At 39.8% G+C, this 22183-nt stretch overlaps 1 protein-coding gene across 7 annotated transcripts in view; it reads left to right on the top strand.

Annotated features, from left to right (window-relative positions):
* The window catches only part of ADAMTS9 (ADAM metallopeptidase with thrombospondin type 1 motif 9), a 224177-nt gene that overhangs the window by 19067 nt on the left and 182927 nt on the right, over positions 1 to 22183 (top strand). For 6 of the 7 annotated variants that reach the window (XR_010947102.1, XR_010947103.1, XR_010947099.1 and 3 more), the window contains exons 4-11: positions 8853 to 9142; positions 11394 to 11477; positions 11578 to 11693; positions 12668 to 12708; positions 12836 to 12941; positions 17715 to 17861; positions 19358 to 19499; positions 21461 to 21565. Coding sequence is in view for 1 of the 7 variants with exons in the window: in XM_067755092.1 (XP_067611193.1) it covers positions 8853 to 9142; positions 11394 to 11477; positions 11578 to 11693; positions 12668 to 12708; positions 12836 to 12941; positions 17715 to 17861; positions 19358 to 19499; positions 21461 to 21565 (1031 nt within the window). In the remaining 6 variants the exon portion in view is untranslated. The remainder of the gene's footprint in view (positions 1 to 8852; positions 9143 to 11393; positions 11478 to 11577; positions 11694 to 12667; positions 12709 to 12835; positions 12942 to 17714; positions 17862 to 19357; positions 19500 to 21460; positions 21566 to 22183) is intronic. The other variant, XR_010947101.1, reaches the window with a different exon arrangement.

The following is a 22183-nucleotide window of genomic DNA, read 5'->3' as shown; positions in this document are numbered from 1 at the left end:
AACAGTATCATCGTCACATCGTCACAGCAGTTACCGCACGCAGTTGAAGGAGCTGCAGGATGTTGAATCAGGGAGCGTGCGGCAGGGCCTTTGGGGCAAGTGTCCCAGCTTGCACACCTGAGTCAGCAAATTTACCTCTGCAGGTAGCTGGAGGCACCCACCCCTTGGAAGGTGGTGTGATGACCCTCAAACATGCCTCCCACTGCCCGCCACCTGTCACCCATCACAGCCCCTTGAACTACAAGAAGCTTCTCAATTGTTTTCTCCCAGTGGCATCTCCTTCTGTCCCTGAAAAGAAAACCCATCAACACAGTCCTCTTCATCTTGTTCTATTTCCAGGGACTTTTCAATCCCCTCATAAATTGGCCAAGATCCCATAAGTTTCCCAATTCCATGGATGAACAAAATGTAGACTGGTTTCTTTCCTGCAAGACTTCTCAGAGCTCTTAAAATGCTAATGTGTGTGCAGAAAGTCCCAGATGTGAATGCTGTGTAAAGCATTTTGCAAACCCCCTTGATTTGTTTTTGGAAATATCTTCTGGGACAAACGTTCTGTAAACCACTCCTGGGGAAACACTGTCTATAAAGGTCCTGCCCAGCCAAAAAGGAGATCTCTCCCGCCACTGCCCTTTGCACCCATGTCCCAACAGTGTTGTCCGTGGAGCACTGTTAGATGCTGGGCATGCCACTTCCCCCTCCCCCCCAAAAGCTAACAGTTTGTCCAGAGAAATGGGTTTGGGGACGTGACTCTCCTGAGTATCTAGGGATTCACTGTTGTTTTACAGACTGTCCAATGGAGGACCCCTAAAAAAACTTAAACCTTGGTGATTTTCATTCATATGCTTTAGACCTTTATATACACAGAAGAATTCCTTCCCTTAGTTCCTTCCCCACCCGGTTTCTGGAAACACATTGTTCTTTACTAGAACATTCATTGGTTTTATGGCTATTTTCATTTTTATGTTTTATCTCTTCCCACCCACCCCCGTATTGTGCTTGTTTACCCATCTTCCTCTGATCCCAGTAGACTGTGATTCTCATCCCATGGGGGTCCCCGTTTGAAGGCTTCATTGAGTAACTCTCTGAGGGCAGATCTTAGATGGGACTAGCACAGAGGGCCAGGAGCTGCCATCAGCTTCCATGTTTTGTTTCCTGTATGTTATTGGCCTTTGGAGCCAGTTGAAAAGCAGAAGTATTTGTGGCATTTCTTTCCATCTAATTACATCTCTGACTAGGTCTTCCCACGTCAGTCTGCATGTGCCTCTTAACCTAGATTGGAAGTTCCGAGGGAACAGGGGCTGGTCTTTATGACTTTCCTTCCTTCCTCCCCTCCCTCTCTCCTTTTCTTTAGAAGATTCTTTCAAAAATAGAACGGTTTTGTTTGAGAAACCCTGACGTCAACATTCTAATTCATAAGGAGGGGCTGTTTTGCATACTACTGGTAAAGCAATAACAACTAAAAATCCTTATCGCATTAAATATTTAATGGATCTTTCCTGTGCACCGTGCTCTGTGCCACGGGCATTTTACGTGTTATCTCTTTTAACCCTCACAGTTACCCTTTAAAGTATGTGCTGTTAGTATCCTCATTTTACAGATGAGAAAACTGAGCCTTTAAGATAGGAGATTGCCCAAGAAAGGGCAGCTACAGCAGCGCTAGGGCAGGAACGTGAACCAGGGCTGGTCTGGCTCCAGAATCCAAGTGTGAAACCACTACCAACTCCCTGTCCACTTCCTTCTGGCTGTCAAGTCCTGGAGGAGCAGAAAGGGGACTTGCTAAAATCCTTGCTCGCCAGTCTGCCCTTTGGTCCTGTGCTGTGGTTCCCCTGCCCACTTAGACCATGAGGTCACAAGGTGGCTCAGTGCCTTAAGGAAAATTCAGTTAAATTTTGATAAACCTTATAAACATAGAGAGCAATAATTAACTTCTCAACTGTTAAAGTTAACATGAGGATCTCCTTAGCTCAACCCCAGTGGGTAGGAAACGCTCAATGAGTAACTGCAGAATAACCAGGCCCGGATGTTATTTTCTAAAATAATTCCAGTTATTTAGTAATGTCGTATGCATTTTGTTGTATGGTAATGTGAAATGAAGCTCATTTAAAACATTCTTATCGGTAAATAAGCAAATGTTGTTTAAGTTTTTAGCTTTCAGGTGTTTTAATATTGATACCATCTTAAATTTTCATGATACTTTCTTTTTAAAGATCGGCCCCAAGTTTTGCTTCTGTTTTGTTGTTGCTGTTGTTTATTTCAACTTAGCCAAGTGCCTTGCACAAAATAGGTGCAAAAAATAATATTTTAAAATTCAGTTTATAATTTACAAGGAATTTGCTACACACTTTGTTATTTAATTCTCAAAATAGGCTTAAGGTGGAAACACCTATTTATATACCCATTTAAGAGGTCCGGAAACTGAGGCCAAGAGAAGTAATTGGCCATTTACTAATAGAAGTAAAAAAAGTCATTTAAGGGTGTAAAACAGCTTGTCTTTAAAATGATTTTAAGCCAGAAAATTGTTTTTCAGAGGAATAGTCTCTCTCCCTTAAATGGTTCCTTTTAGTTCTAACTCACTACATGACTTTATAACTGGTAAAAAATAGAAAAAAAAATTTTATTGGTTGCTTCCTGTGTGCTGCATACTTTATATGCATGATTTCTAGTTGTTTCTCAAAACAACTCCTTGGAAGAGGTACTGTTCTTACTCAGCTTTATAAGTGGAAGAAATGAGGGTGAGAAAAAGTCAGTTATTTGCCCAAGGTCAAATAGACCTTGAAGCTTGCTTTCTTCAGAGCACAAGCTCTTAGAACAGTGGCTGTTAGTAGTAGTGTAAGCATCACCATTCCCCTTCGTAGTTCTCAAGGCCGAAACAATTGTAAAAGTCAACATTAAGTCGTGTTCTTGGAATAAAGCATTATAACTATAGTGCCTTTGACTTGGCATTAGAAAGCACACAACTGCAAGTTAGAGCTTTTTAACGTGCCGAAATCTGTTTACATGCACATGTGAGGGTTCCAATGGCAAAATACTTTACTTTTCTCTGAATACAAATGTGCATTTGATTCTTGGAGATATCACATGCTACTTTTTTTAATTGTCTGGGTTTTTTTAGAGCAGTGTTAACATTCATAGAAAAATTGAGAGGAAGGTACAGAGATTTCCCACATATCCCTGCCCCCGCACATGTAGAGCCTCCCCACCATCAACATGCCTCATCAAGGGATACATTTATTACAGATGATGAGCCTACATTGCTGCATCTCTATCGCTTAGAGTCCATAGTTTACATTACAGTTCCCTGTAGGTGTTGTACATTCTGTGGATAGGGACGCATACATAATGACAAGTATCCATCATTATGGTATCACACACAGTATTTTCACTGCCCTAAAAATCCTCTGAGTGCTCTACCTATACATTGCTCTGTTGCCCCAACCCCTGGCAACCACTGATCTTTTCCTCTCTCCATAGTTTTGCCTTTTCCAGAATGTCATATAATTGGAATCACACAGTAGGTAGCCTTTTCAGATCGACTTCTTTCATTTAGTAATATGCATTTAAGATTCCTCCAAGTCTTTTCATGGCTTAATAGCTCATTTCTTTTTAGCGCTGAATAATATTCCACTGTCCGGATATGCCACAGTTTATTTACCCACTCACCTACTGAAGGACATACTGGTTGCTTCCAAGTTTTAGCAATTATGAATAAAGCTGCCATAAACACCCCATGTACAGTTTTTTGAGTACATATAAATTTTTAGCTCCTTTGGGTGAATACCAAGGAGCACGATTGCTGGATCGTATATTAAGAGTATGTTTAGTTTTGTAAGAAACATCCACTGTCTTCCAAAGTGACTTGTACCGTTTTGCATTCCCACCAGCAATGAATGAGAGTCCCTTTTGCTCCAAATCCTCATCAGCATTCGTTGTTGTTAGCATTCTGGATTTTGGTATATCATGGCTGTTTTATCTGTATTTTCTTGATATATGACATGGTGCAAATTTTCATACGCTTATGTACCATCTTATATCTTCTTTGGTGCAACATGCTACATTAAGATTTGAACTAGGCCAGGTTGCTCATAAGCTATTTAGTTTAGTGAACATGATTAATTTTTGAGGAATCCTTCAAGAAAAACCATGAAAAAATGATTTCCTTTCTAAATGTCGTGTTTGAACTTCAAGAAGAGGCATGAAAATGGTACAGCCACTATGGAAAGCAATCCGGCAGTTGCTCAAAATGTTAAACATAGCCTTACCATACAACCCAGCAATACCTAAGAGCAATGTAAACATGGCCACACCAAAACTTGTACATGCATGTTTGTAGCAACATTATTCAGTTGAGTTGTTGAACCCAAATGTCCACCAATTGGTGAATGAATAAACAAAATGTGGTATATTTCTAGAGTAAAATATTACATGGCAATAAAAAGTAATAGAGTCCTGACACATGCTACAACATGGATGGACCTAGAAAACATTATGCTAAGTGAAAGAAGCCACACACAAAAAGCAACATATTGTATGACTCCATTTGTATGAAATGAGAATCCATAGATATAAAACATAGGTTAGCGATTGCCAGAGACTCACCTACTGAAAGATGGGGGGTAACGGGGGAATGGGGAGTGACGGCTGATGGGTACAGGATCTCTTTTGGGGGCAATAAAAATATCCTAAAATTAGATAATAGAAATGATTACACAACTCTATAAATACACCAAAAAACACTGAATTGTATACTTCGAAAGTATGAGTTTTATGGTATATAAATTATATCTCAATAAAAAGTAATAACAAACATAAAGCTGTCTGTGGGTGAAATGAAGAGCAAAAGTACATAGACCATTCATACTGTGCTTTCTATAAGGGTGAAATTTCATTATGTAGCTCATTTTGATAAAACTATTAGCAAAGTGACCTTGCAAATTTCAAATACTAGTCTCAGTTCCATTATGCTAAAAGGTCACTAAAGAGAAATGTGAATGACTTTCTTTTTATCCTAACAATGTGTGTCCCTTGGTAGAAATTGTTCTCTGATATTAACAATTTCTATTCAGAGGCCAGAGAGTTGGGTAGATATTACGAGTCATAGTGTCTGTTTTTTCCATTGTCGGTAAAAATGTTCCTGCATTTGTAGTTACAGCGAATATTTGAATCTTTAAAGCTCTTACTCTTTGTAATGCCAAATTCAAAACTGCTTGCTAAAATGGTTAATGAGGTAGAAATTAGTTGGGCTAATTAGGTCAATAAATATTATTCTAACTCATTAGGATAAAAGGTCAGAGGGTTAAAAGACTGGGAAGTATGTATTAGAAGATGTTGCTTTTGATTCTGAAGAAGTAATTTTATTCCTGCATTTTTATACCATGTAAAGCATACTGAATTGTTTCTTTGACACACAGATTAGCTGTGAATGAAGTGTCTTCCAGGTATATTAGAATTTACATGGGTTTTTCTCTGTTACCACTGTTCTCTGTCAGAAATCTCTTTCAGTGATCAATGCCTTAATTTCTTCAACTTTGCTACTTAAATAAGTGTACCTTTTTTCCAATTAGTGCCTTGATTTATCCTCAGGTATTCCCATGCCCAAGTCCCCTCTGATGAGATGATTCCCCTGAATGGTCCAAAGAGTGACTTCTATATAATGTTTCCTCAGTGTTTTTCTCACTGTGGTTATGCTTTTCTCTAAATTAACCTTATAAGTCAAAATATTTATGGAAGACAATAAGTCAAGATTATCTGCTTTTCACAAACTAAGTGACGTATTTTCTTGTTTTAACAGCTTTATTAAGATATAATTCACATGCCATACCATTCATCCATTTAAAGTGTCCAGTGGTTTTTTGGTGTATTCACAGCTATGTGCAACCATCATCACAGTCGATGTTAGAACCTTTTTATAACTTGAAAAAGAAACCCTGAACCCATTAGCTATCAATGCCTCCCCCCATGTCCCCACTCCACCTCCAGTCCTAAGCAACTAATCTACTTCTGTCTTTATAGATTTGCCTATTCTGGACATTTTATACAACTGGTATCATATAATATGTGGTCTTTTTTGACTGGGTTACTTCACTTTATTGATAAAGTTTATCAAAATGTTTTATAGTGATAAAGGGTCATTTCACAGGAATACTTAGCAGTTATAAACAAATATGCATCTCATATCAGAGCACCAAAATACGTGAGGCAAAAACGGACAGAAATGAAGGGAGAAATAAAAAAATCAACAGTAATAGATGGAAACTTTCAATACGCTACTTTCAGTAGTGGGTAGAAAGCTAAGCAGAAGATTAACCAATAAATAGAAAACTTGAACAACATTGTAAACCAACTATACCGAACAGATATCTGTAGAACACTCTATCTAACAACAGCAGAGCACAAATTCTTCTGAAGAACACATGGAACATTCTCCAGACTAAACCATATGCTAGGCCATAAAACAAATATCAGTAAATGTAAAAGCATAGAAGTAATGCAGAGTATCTCCTCTGACTACAGTAAAATGAAATTGGAAATCAATAACAGAGAAATGAGAAACTCAAATATATTTGGAAAGTAAATAGCACACTCCTGAATAACCAAAGGAGAAGTTGGAAAATACTTTGAGATAAATGAAAATGAAGAGACAACATGTCAAAAGTTATGGGTTGCAGCTAAAGCATGGCTTCGAGGGAAATTTATAGCTATGTCTTAAATGCCTCTATTAAGAAAGAAGATCTCAAGTCAATAATGTAAGCTTCCACTTTAAGACACTTGAAAAAGAAGAGAAAACTAAGAATAAAACTAAGAATAAAGATGAGAGCAGAAATAATGAAATGGAGAATAGAGACTTTAAAACCTTTGAAACTTTACTGATTATAATAAATTATATTAAAATATTTACAAAAGACATGAAGGGTATTATTTCACAAAATAAGTAACACATTTTAATGTATTTTAAAAAATCCAATTTTCAACGTGGCTTCCATACACCTGTTGTAAAAAGCTAGTGTTTGTGAAAATATCCACCAGGCACTGTCTTTTTTCCAGTTCAGGCTCAGTTTAGAAACTGTCAACCAAACCATGAGCCCATTTCAGTCCTTAGCTCTTGAGCAGTTTTGCCTGATAGAAAGAGCACTGTTTAGGGTGTTGATCAAATCCATGCCTGATTCCAGATACCACCACATCCTGTATGTGACATTGGACGAGTCGCTCAATCTCTTTGAGACTTATTTTCCTCATCTGTAAAATAGAGGTAATTTTCTCAGCCTGAGAAGAATTATGAGATAACATATGTAAAAGAGCCTAGTTCAATATCTGGCATGAAGTAGGTGCTTGTCTAGTATCCATTCTGTAATCACTAGTGATTTAAAAATGGAATGACAGCCCAGGTACCTATATGGCATGGGTATACGTATATGAATACTCTTGAAAGAGAGACTGGAAGAAAAATAGTCTTATGTTGAATCCTACTGCGTACCAGGCTTAGGGCTAGTCATGTTATCTATAGCTGCACCACATATAACTTGTTTGACAATTTGGACTGATTTCACTATTTTAACAACCACTAAAACACTCAACTTGACCAAAATAACACATCCTGGCCTAAATTGATTGTTTTAGCAATAGGTTATGATGGTTAAATATTTGAGCCCTTCAAATATGAAACCACTCAGAGTTTATAACTCTTTTGTTGTTATTACTGGTGTAATAAATTCTATTTCTTGTGTCTTAGGAAAGCATATTTCTTAGTTGTGCAATTCTGTTGTCTGTTTGGCCTACAAAGTATTGTCATTAAAACTCTGAAACACATTTATGATTTGATAGGCAAGATAACTGATTAAATTCTGTTTTTACTCAAGGCATATTTTAGCAGGCACTTTTATGCTCATTCTGTTTATTCTGTGGTTGATGGCTCTGAAATGGAATATTTTCACCAGCAACAGGAGCTTCAGACCAAGCTGGACACTAGTGCTTGTCAGAACTTTAACATGAATGTGAATCACTCAGAGATCTTTGTTCAAACGTGGATTCTGATGTATCAGGTCTAGGGCGGGGCCGGTGAGTCTATATTCTTCACAAGCTTCCAGGAGTTGCCAGTGCTGCTGGTCCACGGACCACACTGTGAGCTGCAAGCTTGTGTAGAATCCAAGAGGTACCTTGGCTAGAATCAGAAGTGAGGAGACCTCATCTGGCATTATATATCACAGTCCCAGCTACCTACTCGTACTCCCTGAGTGGAATCTACTTCCTCAACTGAGCCCTGAAACAAATTAATTAAAAATTTGGAAGCATTGAACAGCAGTGATTCTGTTCTTACATTTCATGCATTACAGTGATTGAATACGGTAAGAGAATAATACCTTGTCGTTCGTTTTCTGTAGTTCCTTTGTACTGTCTATTAACTTGCCCACCTCTTAGGCCCCTTTATACTGTATCTCATTGAATATGAAAAGTGGCGTACATGAAGCATTTCCATTTCCATTCTCTAGAGCTCTATAGCTGTGCTGTTGGCCCTTACTCCATGTATGGCAAAGAACAATGAATACAAACCACTTAAACCCCAGCCAGGCTTTTGTTACCGAATGAAAAGAATAAGCAATTGTTTCCCCTAAACTCAGGGCTAATTTTCTAACACCTTAAGTGAGTATTTATGGAAGCTTCCAGAAAAGCTAATTTCAAGTCCTTAGTCATTTAGATGAGAGCGCAGATAGTTTCACCCGGAGATTCCACAGCGTGTAGAACTTGATTTTGTATGTAATTTGACGACAGAGGCATCATTTTAAGACGTGTCAAATTAAATTCTTAATATGAAATAGATGTGGCTCAGAATGTAATGCATGCCATCTGATTTGTTACAGAACACAAAAGTAGTCACAGTAAGGACAAGAGGAAAACGAGGACGAGAAAATGGGGAGAGAGGAGTAGCCTGGCTGATGACGTGGCAGTATTAAGAAGCAGCCTAACCAAAAGGGCCCTTTCTGCCTATGGTAACAAGACGGACAGCACAAGGGAAAAGAGGACCCACAGGAGAACAAAACGTTTTTTATCCTATCCACGGTTTGTAGAAGTGATGGTGGTGGCAGACAACAGAATGGTTTTATACCACGGAGCAAACCTTCAACACTATATTTTAACTTTAATGTCAATTGTAAGTATATTCAAAAGGAGGTGATTTATGATGTCCCTAAATGTGCCATTGGGGAATGGGTTTCCACCCAGTGCTTTGGAGAACCATTCGGGGCTGGCATTTCAACGATTCAGGCAAGTGACTGAAGAGAACATAAGATTAGACAATGACAATAATGGGCATCAATAGTGAGTGTTTATTCTGTGTTAGACAATGTGCTTCGTACTTAAAAGGCATCATCTCTAATCCTCCTGGCAACTCTGCTAGGTAAATTGTCATTCTCATTTTGTTGATAAGAAAACTGAGCCTCAAAGGAGTTGGGTTGCTTGCCCATGGTCATGTAAAGCCAGTATAGTGGCTTAGGGACTGCATGTGACCTTCAGCTTGTCCACTTCCCAAAACCGGTGCCCTTTGACACGTGAATTTGCACAGCCAGGTGTGGGTCGCCAGTAAGACTTGTGAATGCTGGTTGTGAATCAGAAGCACTGGTGGAGCTTTGGAAAATGTCTCTGTCCCCCTCCCCAGGATTCTAATTAAGTAGCTCTGGGGTGAGTCTTAGGAATCTCTCCCATTTTGAATTTTTCTACTCCTATTTTGAATTGAGAAAGTAATAAATTTGCGTGATTGAAAAACAGATGAAGCAGATCCAAAGACTAGTGAGAAGGCTGAAGTGCCTTTCCCCACCCAGGCTCCCAGGCCCCTTCCCAGAGGCAACCACTGAGACAAGTTTATTTGCCTGTCTTTCTAACCAGCACTGCCCAATAGAAATATAATGCAAGTCACACACGTAATTTTTTTTAAAATATAGATACATGTAATGTAAAATTTTCTGTTAGCCGCACACAGACATAAAAGAAACAGGTAAAATTAATTTTAATCATGTATTTTGTTTTATATCTAAATGTTATCATTTACAAAATTATTAACGAGACTAACTTTTCTCCGTACTAAGTCTTTAAAACCCAGTATGTGTTTCACACTCAGAACACATCTCAATTCGGACAAGCCCTATTTCAAGTGCTCAGTGGTCACGTGACAAGTGGCTATCATGTTGGACAAGGCAACTCTGGACATTTCTTAAGCACATATGTATGGCTATACTTTTTTCTTTTTCAGAGATGGCGCATTCTCATACACGGTGTTACATATTGCTGTTTTCTTGAAACACTGGAGATTGTTCCATAATAGCCCATGTGCTCTGCCTTCATTTTAAGCCTCAGCAGAGCCTTCCTATTAATAGATTGATTCTAGTTTATTTGAATGGGAATCTGCTTGTATTAAATTCCCCCAATGAATATGAAAAGCAGCCGTTTGGGATCACTGACTTAAAATTTCTCCTTCCTTCTCCGTGGCCTGTGGTTCTCTTTGTGTTTCCCTGCACTGCTGTGAACCACCCCCTACTGTGTTCCCCAACCCTTACCCCACCTGCCTCCCCTCCCCACTCTCCCTGACCCCCCTTCCTCAAGCTCAGTCCCATGTGCCCCAGCCCTCTCCTGTCCTGGAGGAGGGAAAGGAAAGCCTAGTCAGGCCTTGCATAGACTCAACTCCATTTCTAACCCATATATTCAGACCTGTTAAGGATTTTGACGACAAGCATGGCCTCAGTGTCAAATGGACCTTGGCTGAGAATTCTGGCTCTGCTACTCACTGCTGGCTGTTTAGTCTTGGACAAGTTGCTTAACTTCTCTGAGCCTCAGTTTCCTCATTTGTTGAGCAAAGATTATAGTCACACCTAGCCCAGAATGTTGCTGTGCAGTTTTCAGCAAGGATCTAGTCCACAGTAAGCCTTCAATGGATGTTAGCTCTCGTAATTAACAATAATAATGAAAACAAACCAAAAAAAAAAAAAAAAAACAGGTTACCAGTTGTGGAGAACACAAATGGTTGGTACAACAGCAGTATTAGCAAGTATGTGGTCCATGTGAGATGCCATAAATGGCAATCCAGCTTCAACTGGGATGAAAAAGCTTGATCAAAAGTTAATATCCAGTGTTTTGGCACAAAGAACTGCTAAGTTACGTGGCAATGCAGTTTCCTTGGAAAACACCTTGAAATTTAAAGTTGTTTGCATTCATTACTGTCTAAAGCTGCCGTCTATGAATTTTACAAAGAGACTTTTAAGAAATGTTTGTTGACTGAATGAAAATTCACAGCTCCAAAATGCATATGTTGCATGAACCATAAAAAGAGGTGGAGCCCAGCATAAGAAGTGAATTGCTTATTGCTTACACGGAGTTCACAATTAACTTTGAAAAATTTATCTCGGTTGCAGGTAGCCTCTATCTATAAAGACCCAAGTATTGGAAATTTAATTAATATTGTAATTGTGAACTTAGTTGTGATTCATAATGAACAGGTAATAAAGTTTTTTTCTTCTTTCTTCTCTCTGTATCCGAAATGGCATATCTAATTGGTATTGGTGCAACGGACCAACCATAATTCTTTTCTGTATTTAGGAAGGACCTTCCATATCTTTTAATGCCCAGACAACATTAAAAAACTTTTGCCAGTGGCAGCATTCAAAGAACCATCCAGGTGGAATCCAGCATGATACAGCAGTTCTTGTAACGAGGTATATGGATGTCTGTTCCTCCAGTCGTTTAGTTTCTGGTCACGTTGATGGGATGGGGTCATATATTCCTGGTAGCCAGCCCCTAGCCCGGGGTTTTTCAGCCTCAGCACTATTGACATTTCGGATCAGATAATTCTATGCTGTGGGGACTGCCCTGTGCCCTGCAGGATGCTGAGCAGCGTCCTTGGTCTCTGCCTACTACTGCCCGGTAACTCTCCCCCCTCTTAACTGTCACAACCAAAAGTGTTGTCCAGACGTTGCCACATGCCGTCTGAGGGTGTGTGGTGGAGGAGGGCAGAATAACCCCCATCGCCGCCAAGTAGGCAATAAACGTGTTAGGCAGGTCTGAAAGTAAACACCTGTGTAGAGCGGGCAGCTGCCATTCCCACTGAGCTCGTTACCATGCAGGATATAAGTCCAGTGTTGCCAGCTTTTGTGATTCTGTAAGAAACCAGAAATAAGGATACTTCTTTTGGAAAATGTGAGATCTCCCAATTTTTAAATGGTAGCTTCTAGCTCAAAAATATTTAAAATGCTGTGCAGGGCAGCGAAGAGGTCTGCTGGCCTAGTGTGTCTCCCATCGGTCACCTTTGATATGGTCACAAACACTTCCTCTTAGATCCACTTAAATGAAAGGCATTTAGAGCCTTCTCAGAATGTTCTTCAGAAACTAGAATCACTTGCTTCAAGGTATGAGGAAAAATCCTGGACGGAAAGGTTTTCACTTGCCCTTGGCTACCCCTGTGGCAGAAGGAGACCTCTCAGTGTAGCTTTTAATCTGTAAACCAGTGATTCCTAAACTTTTTTGAGTTGCAAATCCCTGACTCTGTTAGTCTGCTTTTTGTAAAACCAGTACCCTCCCCCCCCGCCCCCCTAAAGTGGTGATGTTGTGAATACCTGGAAGATTCTAAAGTGTTTGCTTGTATTGACATTTACTCTTTGGTGTCAAGACCCTAAGTCTGCTTTGCTTTCAGACAGGATATCTGCAGAGCTCATGACAAATGTGATACCTTAGGTGAGTCCACTGTGCGTATCCTCTCTGGCTACAACAGTTTATGACATGTTTTTCTTCCAAGCCACAAATGCTTTTTAAAGTAAATCCTTGTGGGTTTTTTTTTTTTTTTTTTTTTCCCTTCTAATAGGTCTGGCTGAACTGGGAACCATTTGTGATCCCTACAGAAGCTGCTCTATCAGTGAAGACAGTGGATTGAGTACAGCTTTTACAATAGCCCATGAACTGGGCCATGTGTACGTTTCTTCTCCATATTTTCATTTAATTTGTAGTGACCTGAAACTTATGTTCCTTCACATCAGTGAGCATTCACTTGACTTTAGAGGGTGTAAGATGCTTCTTGAATCATAGTTGAGTTTGCAGGGTTGAAAAGCTTGGAATGTAGCTGGCAGAAATTACTTTGACTTTGGGAAGCTAAATAAATACAGTGCACCCTCTTCAGCCATAGCTCATGCATCTCTTTGGTTTAACTGTACAAGTTGTCTAGGCAAGGTCTAATATGCTCCTTTCCTACTGCAAAGTGGAAAAAAGGGGGCCTTTCTACCCCTTCCACTGAAGCAGAGGGTATATCAGCGCAGAGAACTTACCTGACACAGCATCTTTGTTTAGTAGGATCCTCCAACATTGCTGTGGTCCACACGATTTTCCCAAACCCAGATCATTCCTGATTTTAGTTATATCTAAGGTTGTCCTTTAGATATTAGCCTCTGGAACAGAGCTATCCCTCTTTTAGGGGAAAAAATGAACAAAGATACAGAGAAGAAACTATTTCCTAATTATGTTCACTAAGTGTCTGGTCGTTATAAAATTGGCTTTTCCTTTTTGTTCTTTAGAGCCACAGCCTGGTTAGAACATGGGGCAAAAGAGTATACATTTATTCAAAATTATTCTGGGTTTTGATCTGCCTTCTTTTCTTTCTAGAATGATTAAATTACTCATACTATATCCTTTTGAAATAATTTTCTCAAAAGATGTCCTTAGTATAATACAGCTGTGTATCAATCTGCATGTCAGATGTTAACTTTATTTAGAGATAACATCATCTATTGAGCAAGCTTTTTCATGCACCAAATGTTTTTTTAAGGCACTTTATGTGCAGTGTCGTATAATAGGCGTAAAGCAAGATGCATATATAGAGGTATCTCTAATCCAGCTCCACGTATAATGCATATATTTTCCAGCATATTTTAAGAGCACGCCCCTTTTTTTTTCTCCAAAGGAAATATCGTCAGATGCCCAATATTTAGAGAATAAAAGAGGCATGACTTTCAGTTAAGCCCTTGTGGCAGATCAGAGTCCTGCTTAGTCAGCTGCCTCTCTGTCCTTTGATTTCTGAAACATCTTCATGAAACTCAAGGATTTCTTGGAACTAGGTTTGAAAACTATTCATTTCACCAGCATTTCCCAAAGTACAGGGCTCTAACACTGATTCCAAGAGAATGGTCCATGGGGGAAAAATAGAGGTTTGTAATCCAGTGATTTAAAAAATTTTTTCCTAGTCTAGCCATGCTTGGAATGCCAAGGCCAAATGGCATGAAGTAAAGGCTCTGACAAGTCCTGTATTCAAGTGTTGATTTCGTTTAACTCAGTTTCCCCAAACTTATTTTAACAGAATCTTTGGGGGATTTTCATTTGTTTGTTCTACAAGAAATCTGGTAAATTATGTGAGACATATAAATAGGAGGTGTAGATTTCACAGTGAGGAATAGGGTGGCCCCCAGAGAATGGAATGGGGAAAGTTCCAGAGATAGAAATGTATTCAAAGGGCAAGAGTTTGTGTGATTTTTTTTCTTTTCTTTTCTTTTCTTTTTTTTTGGCTGCTTTGGGTCTTCGTTGCTGCACGCGGGCTTTCTCTAGTTGTGGAGAGCGGGGGCTACTCTTCGTTGCGGTGCGCGGGCTTCTCACTGCAGTGGCTTCTCTTGCTGTGGAGCAGGGTTCTAGGTGCGCAGGCTTCAGCACTTGCAGCACGCGGGCTCAGTAATTGCAGCACGCGGGTTGTAGAGTGCAGGCTCAGAAGTTGTGGTGCACAGGCTTAGTTGCTCCACAGCATTTGGGATCTTCCCGGACCAGGGATCGAGCCTGTGTCCCCTGCATTGGCAGGCAGATTTTTAACCTCTGCACCACCAGGGAAGTCCCTGTGTGATTAACAGATTAACATTTCCCCCCAAAATATGGCTAACAAGAATATACTGGTTAAAGAAATACAATTAATTTCCTGTTAATTCCTTTCCCCAAAAGAGTTTATAAACCCCTTTTAGATAGCCAGTTTATAAAATTGACATTTTAAGGAAAGTAGGAATTTTGAGTAGCAAAACCAAAATATTTTAAGCTATAGAGAAGTCTCAATTCACAGTTAACAAACATCTCCCCCTGCAAAAACCATGTTGTTGACATTGTTCTAGGAGCTTTCATTTACGTTATTTCCCTTAATCTTTATAATCCCCACAAGGTAGATACCATTGTGTCCCTGTGTTTGACTTAGAGATATTAAACTACCCAAAGCGTAGTAGGAGCATATGATGTTGGAGTACCAGTTCTAAGGCAGAGTCAGCAGGCAGCCAGATACCCAAGTTCTGGATGGAATTGTTCTAACATTCCCTTTGACTTGAGGAAAATACATGCTGTTTCCCTTCCTATAAGATGGAAACAATACATATACCCCTCATCTCAAAAGTGTCAGGAAGCAAGAAATGAAATAATTGGTGAATGCTGTGAGTTGTGGCTTAAACAGAAAGTATACTGCTAGCCTGTTAATGAATTATTTTTCTTTTGGCGCCTTGTCTCTTTGAGATAGCTTTTTTCATATTTTAAAAAAAGTAAAAATCCTTTTTAAAAAAAATTTGCTACCGTACTCTGTAGCAGATTTTCTAATGAACTTTTTCAAAATTAAATGTTAAGTTGTTACAGTCATGACTTTCTGATAATATAAAACCCCAAGAGCTGTTGGGAGGAAAAAGCAACTGACCTTGTATCCGTTGAGCGTCATTGTACGCTCACAAATAGCTCCTGGCTTCTCGTACCAGCTTCACAGACACCCAGAATCTAAGAATCAGGAAGAATTCGAGAGGTAATTGAGTCTCTACTGAATACAGAAATCCTTACACAGTGTTTCTGACAAATCTTCCGCAACTTGCCTCATAGGAGAGAATGTAGTTTGTATGTATTCCCAAACAGGAGGTTTTAGAATCAGTCTGAAGTAGACTCCAATCCCAGCTCCCTTAGTAACCATGTGACCTTGATCAAATATTGGTAGTTAAACCTCTCTACAACTCAGTTTCCTTTTCTGTAAAATGTGGATAGTAATAGCACACTATTCATTGGGTCAAATAAAATTAATAAATAAAATAATTTTAAATTAAATGAAATCAAGTAAAATTAAATAAAATTAAATGAAATAAAGCATCGAATGCATTTAACACACCAGCTGGAGCATTGTGAATGCTAAAAAAGTCGTGGTAATTATTTTTTAGTAAGTGCTCAATGAATAGTTGTTACACCACCCCTGCTATGAGCAAACGTGCCTAACATTTGAATGAAAAAAAAAAAAGTTTTCTGTTTACACGGTGAAATAAACTGTATTTTATCAAGTCATGGTGGCGTGGGGAATAAACACTAGCTCCTTTGCACCAGAGAGAAGCAAACAAGGAAGATTTGAAAACTTTGCTTGTGTTAGGTTTGTTGATGGAGGTATTACACTGACTCTGCAGCTGGGATTTGGAAACCTGGGCAGTCATTCCTTTAAGAAAATAGCCTCTTAAGCGTTTATTACTGTTAAGCTCAACCAAGACAGTTGGAGTTTTCCCGTCTTACATTTCCCATCTGGCAATTATAGAGGGGGCCAAATTTTTAAAAGAAAAAGGAAATCAGACAAGAGAAATTACTGGTATGGACTTCACAGACTTTTATTCCAGCTTTTATTGTTACATGAAGCAAGCCTACATACTTCTTTCTGACTCCCTTGTTTTTGTAACTCAAGGTGAACTAGTGAGGGGAATTCCTCCCTAAATGCCAAATTAATCATATACATCAATTTTGTGATTCGGAATAGTCATCCAGAGGACAGCCCCTGTGAGCTTGTTACCCAATGGATAATTATCTTACTGAGAAAGGCATGTGGGTCATAGAACTGATGTTTCTGGATTGAGAAATGCTTCCTGTCATTTTTTTCCCCACTTCCTCTCTCTAAGCCAAGAATGGCAAATATGTGTTAATGCCGCTGCCGAGTTCCCTCCCAGACCCAAGAGGATGTTGGCACTCCATCACAGCCTTTTCTTGGGCAGAACCTGGATTAGTTTAAGAATACTTTTGTGCCCAGATTTTCAGGAAGCTGGTACCGATCAATTGTAATTGGCATGAAGCATGAAACTATTTGCCATCTCTGGGTTAAGCCAACTGGATCGGCGTGCCTCTCGTTTCCATGCTTGCAGTTTTTCTTAATGGGTTTTATTGTGCACGAACTTCGCATGCCTCTATGACGGTATACTTGCAGGGTTTTAGCATCTGTCAGCCTGACCCAAAGAAGAAGAGATGCCAAGACCCACCCTGAGCCTCTCATTAGGAAGCTTTTGACTTCAACTTTTGACAGTTGACTGACTCTTTATGTGCACAGTGTTATCATAACCTGCCAAGTTCTTGACTCTATAAACTGGCCTTCAGCAGCTTATTAGGAATTCCAACTACTGTATTCTAGCACCAACTACAGCACATGCAGAGCCTCTGCAATTCCAAGAAGTACAGCTAAACCAAATAGTGGCCCAATTCACTTTTTTTTTTTTTTTTTTTTTACATTGAAGGCACTTTGTATTCCGTTGGGTCAGAAGTATGTTTTATTCTACTCCCTGCCTTTAATCCTCTAGTAGGTTTTGTTCTGCTCACCAGGACTCAGGTTCTTATCCATAATGCAGTAGTCAGTTGAATGTTTTCTCTAAGATGCGTTCTCAATGCGATTATAACAGCTCTATCCCTTAGTGTTTATTGACTTTTTTATATCATTGTCTCCTTGGCCTTAGGTTCAACATGCCTCATGATGACAACAATAAGTGCAAAGAAGAAGCAGTTAAGAGTCCCCAGCATGTCATGGCCCCAACACTGAACTTCTACACCAACCCCTGGATGTGGTCAAAGTGTAGCCGAAAATACATCACTGAATTTTTAGAGTAAGAGTCGAACTTTCTTTGAGCACAGCCTTCATGCTAGTATCTGGCCTCCATGCAGTGAACTAATTGTGGGAAAGAAAATGTAGAGTCAAGCATTCTTTTGAGTTGTTATTTTTGTTGACATTCCTGGGAGGAGGGAAAAGAAAAATACTCTCTGACATCTGTGTAGTTCATGTCCTCACCAGAATTTAGAAGATTACAGACTGAGCTCAAAGAAAAGGTTGGGATCTTAAAGAGAATATGTAAATGTTGCTTCATTGTTGGTAAAGCTGTGAAATCTCTGCAGGGCTTGGGGAAGGGACCATGAATATGGTGACATGATGAAGGAAGGCCACAAATATTTATGTGCTTCTAACTTAGTAATTCGGTGTCGGAAAGGGGTGGGGAAGTGAGACGCCCCCAAAGAACGTTACATGGGTGGATGAAAATTGCGCAGACCTCCATATTGGCGAATTGAGAACATTCTCTCTCTGTCTCTCTCCTTCTCTATCTCCTTGACTCTTTCTCCTCTCTTTTCTTGTTGCTTTTTTAAGCTTCCCACCAGGCTGCTCAAGGATCCAGTTACATTATACAACATCCTTGTGTAACAGGTTTATTGCTCTTCTCTCCCAGATGTACAAAAGGTTAAGTGATTGTCCCAAGGTCACTGGGTGTATGTTTCCCCAGCCACAGGGAAGAGGGGGTTTTGTTAATCAGAACTCACCGGGTGTGAATTTTCCAGAAGAGGTGTTTGCAGAAACATGGAAGAACTGGCAGGTTGCTGGGGGTTTTGTGTGTGTGTGTGTGTGTGTGTGAGAGAGAGAGAGAGAGAGAGAGAGAGTGTGAGTATGTGTGGGTTTTTTAACCAGATGATCTAAAGTGTTTCTTATTATAACACTAAGCAAATCAGCAAATATTTACTAAACACTTGTTGTTATGGACAGGGCCCCATGCTTGGGTGAAAAAGGCACTATTTTTACCCCTAAGACACTTTACTCTATTGGAGAAGACGTCAAAAAATAAATAGGTGGGCTTCCCTGGTGGTGCAGTGGTTGAGAGTCCGCCTGCCTATGCAGGGGACACGGGTTCATGCCCGGGTCCGGGAAGATCCCATATGTCACGGAACGGCTGGGCCCATGAGCCATGGCCGCTGAGCCTGCGCGTCCGGAGCCTGTGCTCCGCAATGGGAGAGGCCACAACAGTGAGAGGCCCGCGTACCACAAAATAAATAAATAAATAGGTAATTGCCCCGAAAGGTGATAAATTCTGGAACAGCTACATATTTCCTCCTGGTTATGTTGTATGCACAGCCGGTGGTTCCACAAACAAGTATGCACTGAAAATAGAACTTCAGCTTCTGGACTCAAGTTTGGATGAAATGAATAAAACAAATACAAAAAAAGGAACCATCTTCTGTACCATTAAAATGACAGAATGGCCTTCACTGTCATCTGGAGCGTTTGACAGCCATATCTTATCCACTGCCCTCACCATCTTTGTTTTTCTGCTTTCCACAGCACTGGTTACGGCGAGTGTCTGCTTAACGAACCTGAATCCAGACCCTATCCTTTGCCTCTCCAACTGCCAGGCCTCCTTTACAACGTGAATAAACAATGTGAATTGATTTTTGGACCAGGTTCTCAGGTGTGCCCGTATATGGTAAGTATCTGGGGGCCGTTTCTACCCTCATAAATAGATTCTGGACATTTTTGAATTCATAGTTTTCCATTGGATTCTCACTCTTAACATAAACCACTCATTGAGTGGTCCATTGACTATTAATGATGATAGTAATAGTGATGATGGCGATAGACAGTAATAGTGCTCGGTGTTGCATGTGGGCTTTCCCTGAACTTTCTCATTTCACTCTCAGCCCAAAAGGCAGATGCCATTACCATTTTCATTTTATAAGTGGTAAGTGCGGCTCAGAGGGGACAAGGTTGCAAAGCTCGTAATGACAGAGCTCAGCCCTTTTCCCTCCTTGTCTCCTTTTCTTCCCACTGCCTCGTCCAGATGACTTTTATTATAGGCGCTCTTCTAGATTAAGGAATTCATGAGACAGACCTGTTTCCCTGGTTTAGCTTGTCGAAGCTGTGGCCTATGACCACCTGGGGCTTGAAACTGTTTCTGGTGGTAGCTCAGCTGGCAAGTGTGTGATACTTTGATGTATGTGTCATGGACATTTGGACCAGTGATTTGATCCAGTGATTATCAGGAGGCATATCAGCAGAACTGTGCTTCTCTGGGATGCCCCATTCTATTCTTTTGTGTATTTGTTTGTTTATTTTGCTGGGAGTGGTTCAGAGATAGCATGGCAGGTACAGTGATTCCATGGAAGTAACCAAATTTTTCTGTAAAATGTATCTATGATTATATTTGTTTCTCTGTTACTCATGCTAGCAAACATGCAGAGTAATGCACATGCCCAAGAATGGAAAGGTTAAGCAAACTATAGTATCTCCATTTACTGCAATATTATACAAAAATTGAAAAGTAACTCTACAAGGGAACATGCTCTAGCTATAGTTTTAAATTAAAATAACAGGATAAACAATTATTTTACAGAGTAGGTTCTCAATGTAAAAGGGGGAAAAAAGCTTCAGGAAAGACTGGATCATTTAAAGCTTTTTTTCTATTAAAAAATAGTAGCTTCTGAATTTTTCTACTATGAATATTGTTTATTTTCATCATCAGGGGAAAAATTATCTTTAAAAACTATGCCTGAAATAGAGCTAAATATGTCAACTTGGATAACTCAAAAAACATAGTGTGTAGAGGGGGAAAACAGGAAGTTGTAGGATGTATCCATATATTCTGAAATATCTAACAGCATTGTTTGCTTAAAGCTGAAATGCTGTATATTATTGATAGATATTTATACATTTGTAGTAAAAGCAGTGGGAATGATGAGATGGTGAGCATCACTAGGACCGTGGTCACCTGTGGGAAGAGGGGGAAGGGATTGGGTTTGAGAATGAGTGTGCATGGCATTCAGCTGAGCCTGTGAAGTCTTCTTTCTTTCTTTGGGTGGTGGACACACAGGTATCCGTTACGTTATTGTTCATACTTTTTATATACCTGAAATATTTCATGATATTTTGTCCCTTCTTTCCTCTGACAACCCCTGAAAGCCCTCGAAAAGAGTCATAATATGACCATGATAATATATGCTTAGTAGGAAAAAACACCAGTTTTAGCATCAAGCCAAACGTTAACTCTAATCACAACGTAACTCAAAACCCACTCTCCAGTCGCAGCTCATTGCAAACCTAAACTCACATCACATATTTCCAGTGTGATACTTTACTCTTTGCCAGGTTCAGTTTCCTTATCTGTAATATGGGGAGATGTTACTAGGACCGTATGACATCTCGTATGTTTCTGTTGCACAGTAGTTCCCCTTTGACACCCCGGCAAGTCCTCCCAGGCATAGAAATTTGTCTCCTGGGCTGCTCTCTCTATCCGTTGGAATATTTTATCATTTATCATACCAAGAAAAAAATCCCTTTCTAACCTACGCTCTACATCATTGGCAAAATGTTAGTTGAAAGCAACCATTGCCTTGCTTGATATCGTCTAATCACATCGTCACTGAATTGTCATTCAACTGAATTGCGCAGATGCAGTGTAGACGGCTCTGGTGCAATAACGTGGATGGAGCGCACAAAGGCTGCCGGACTCAGCACACGCCCTGGGCTGATGGGACCGAGTGTGAGCCTGGAAAGGCAAGTAACGCCCCGATCCGTCCTTCTGTCTTGGGGCAGACATGGGCAAGATTTGGGCTGTAGGCTCAGTCACCATTGTTTAGAACATAAGTTAATGTAGCATATTTCAGCATGCATAATACTTTTTTGAGGCAGGAGGTTCAACTTTACTGTTGAAAGTTGTGCAGACTTACCTTATAGCGTAATACTGACACGAGGGACATAGCTATCATTATTGCCTCGATTTTAAGACATACTTTTTCTCATTTTAATGTTTTTTAAATGCCAATGTGCTTTTCAGTTTATGCGTACATTTAATGTGAGGTAACATTTCTTTCTCTCTCTCTCTCTCTCTTTCTCTCTCTTCCTCTTTCTTTTGGGGTGGCACTGGAAGGCCGTTATTAAGCTGGTGGAACATCTTAAAATTACGGAAGTACGGGAAGACTTACTGTGCTCACTACTTGGGTACAAGGCTTTTCCCAGCCTGTATTGACCCCTTTAAGGCACTGTGATGCCACCTGAGATACATCCAAATCCACATTCTGAGTTGGTCATAATGGCTCCTACTTATTGGTTAATAACCAAACAAAATCTGCTGCTTGTACAACCCAATGATAACAATGTCCCAGCAACTAGGAA

Source organism: Pseudorca crassidens, chromosome 10 (assembly GCF_039906515.1).
Source record: "Pseudorca crassidens isolate mPseCra1 chromosome 10, mPseCra1.hap1, whole genome shotgun sequence".
Lineage (NCBI taxonomy): Eukaryota > Metazoa > Chordata > Mammalia > Artiodactyla > Delphinidae > Pseudorca > Pseudorca crassidens.
The sequence above is the reverse complement of the archived record's forward strand: the minus strand, read 5'-3'. Positions and strand labels throughout refer to the sequence as shown.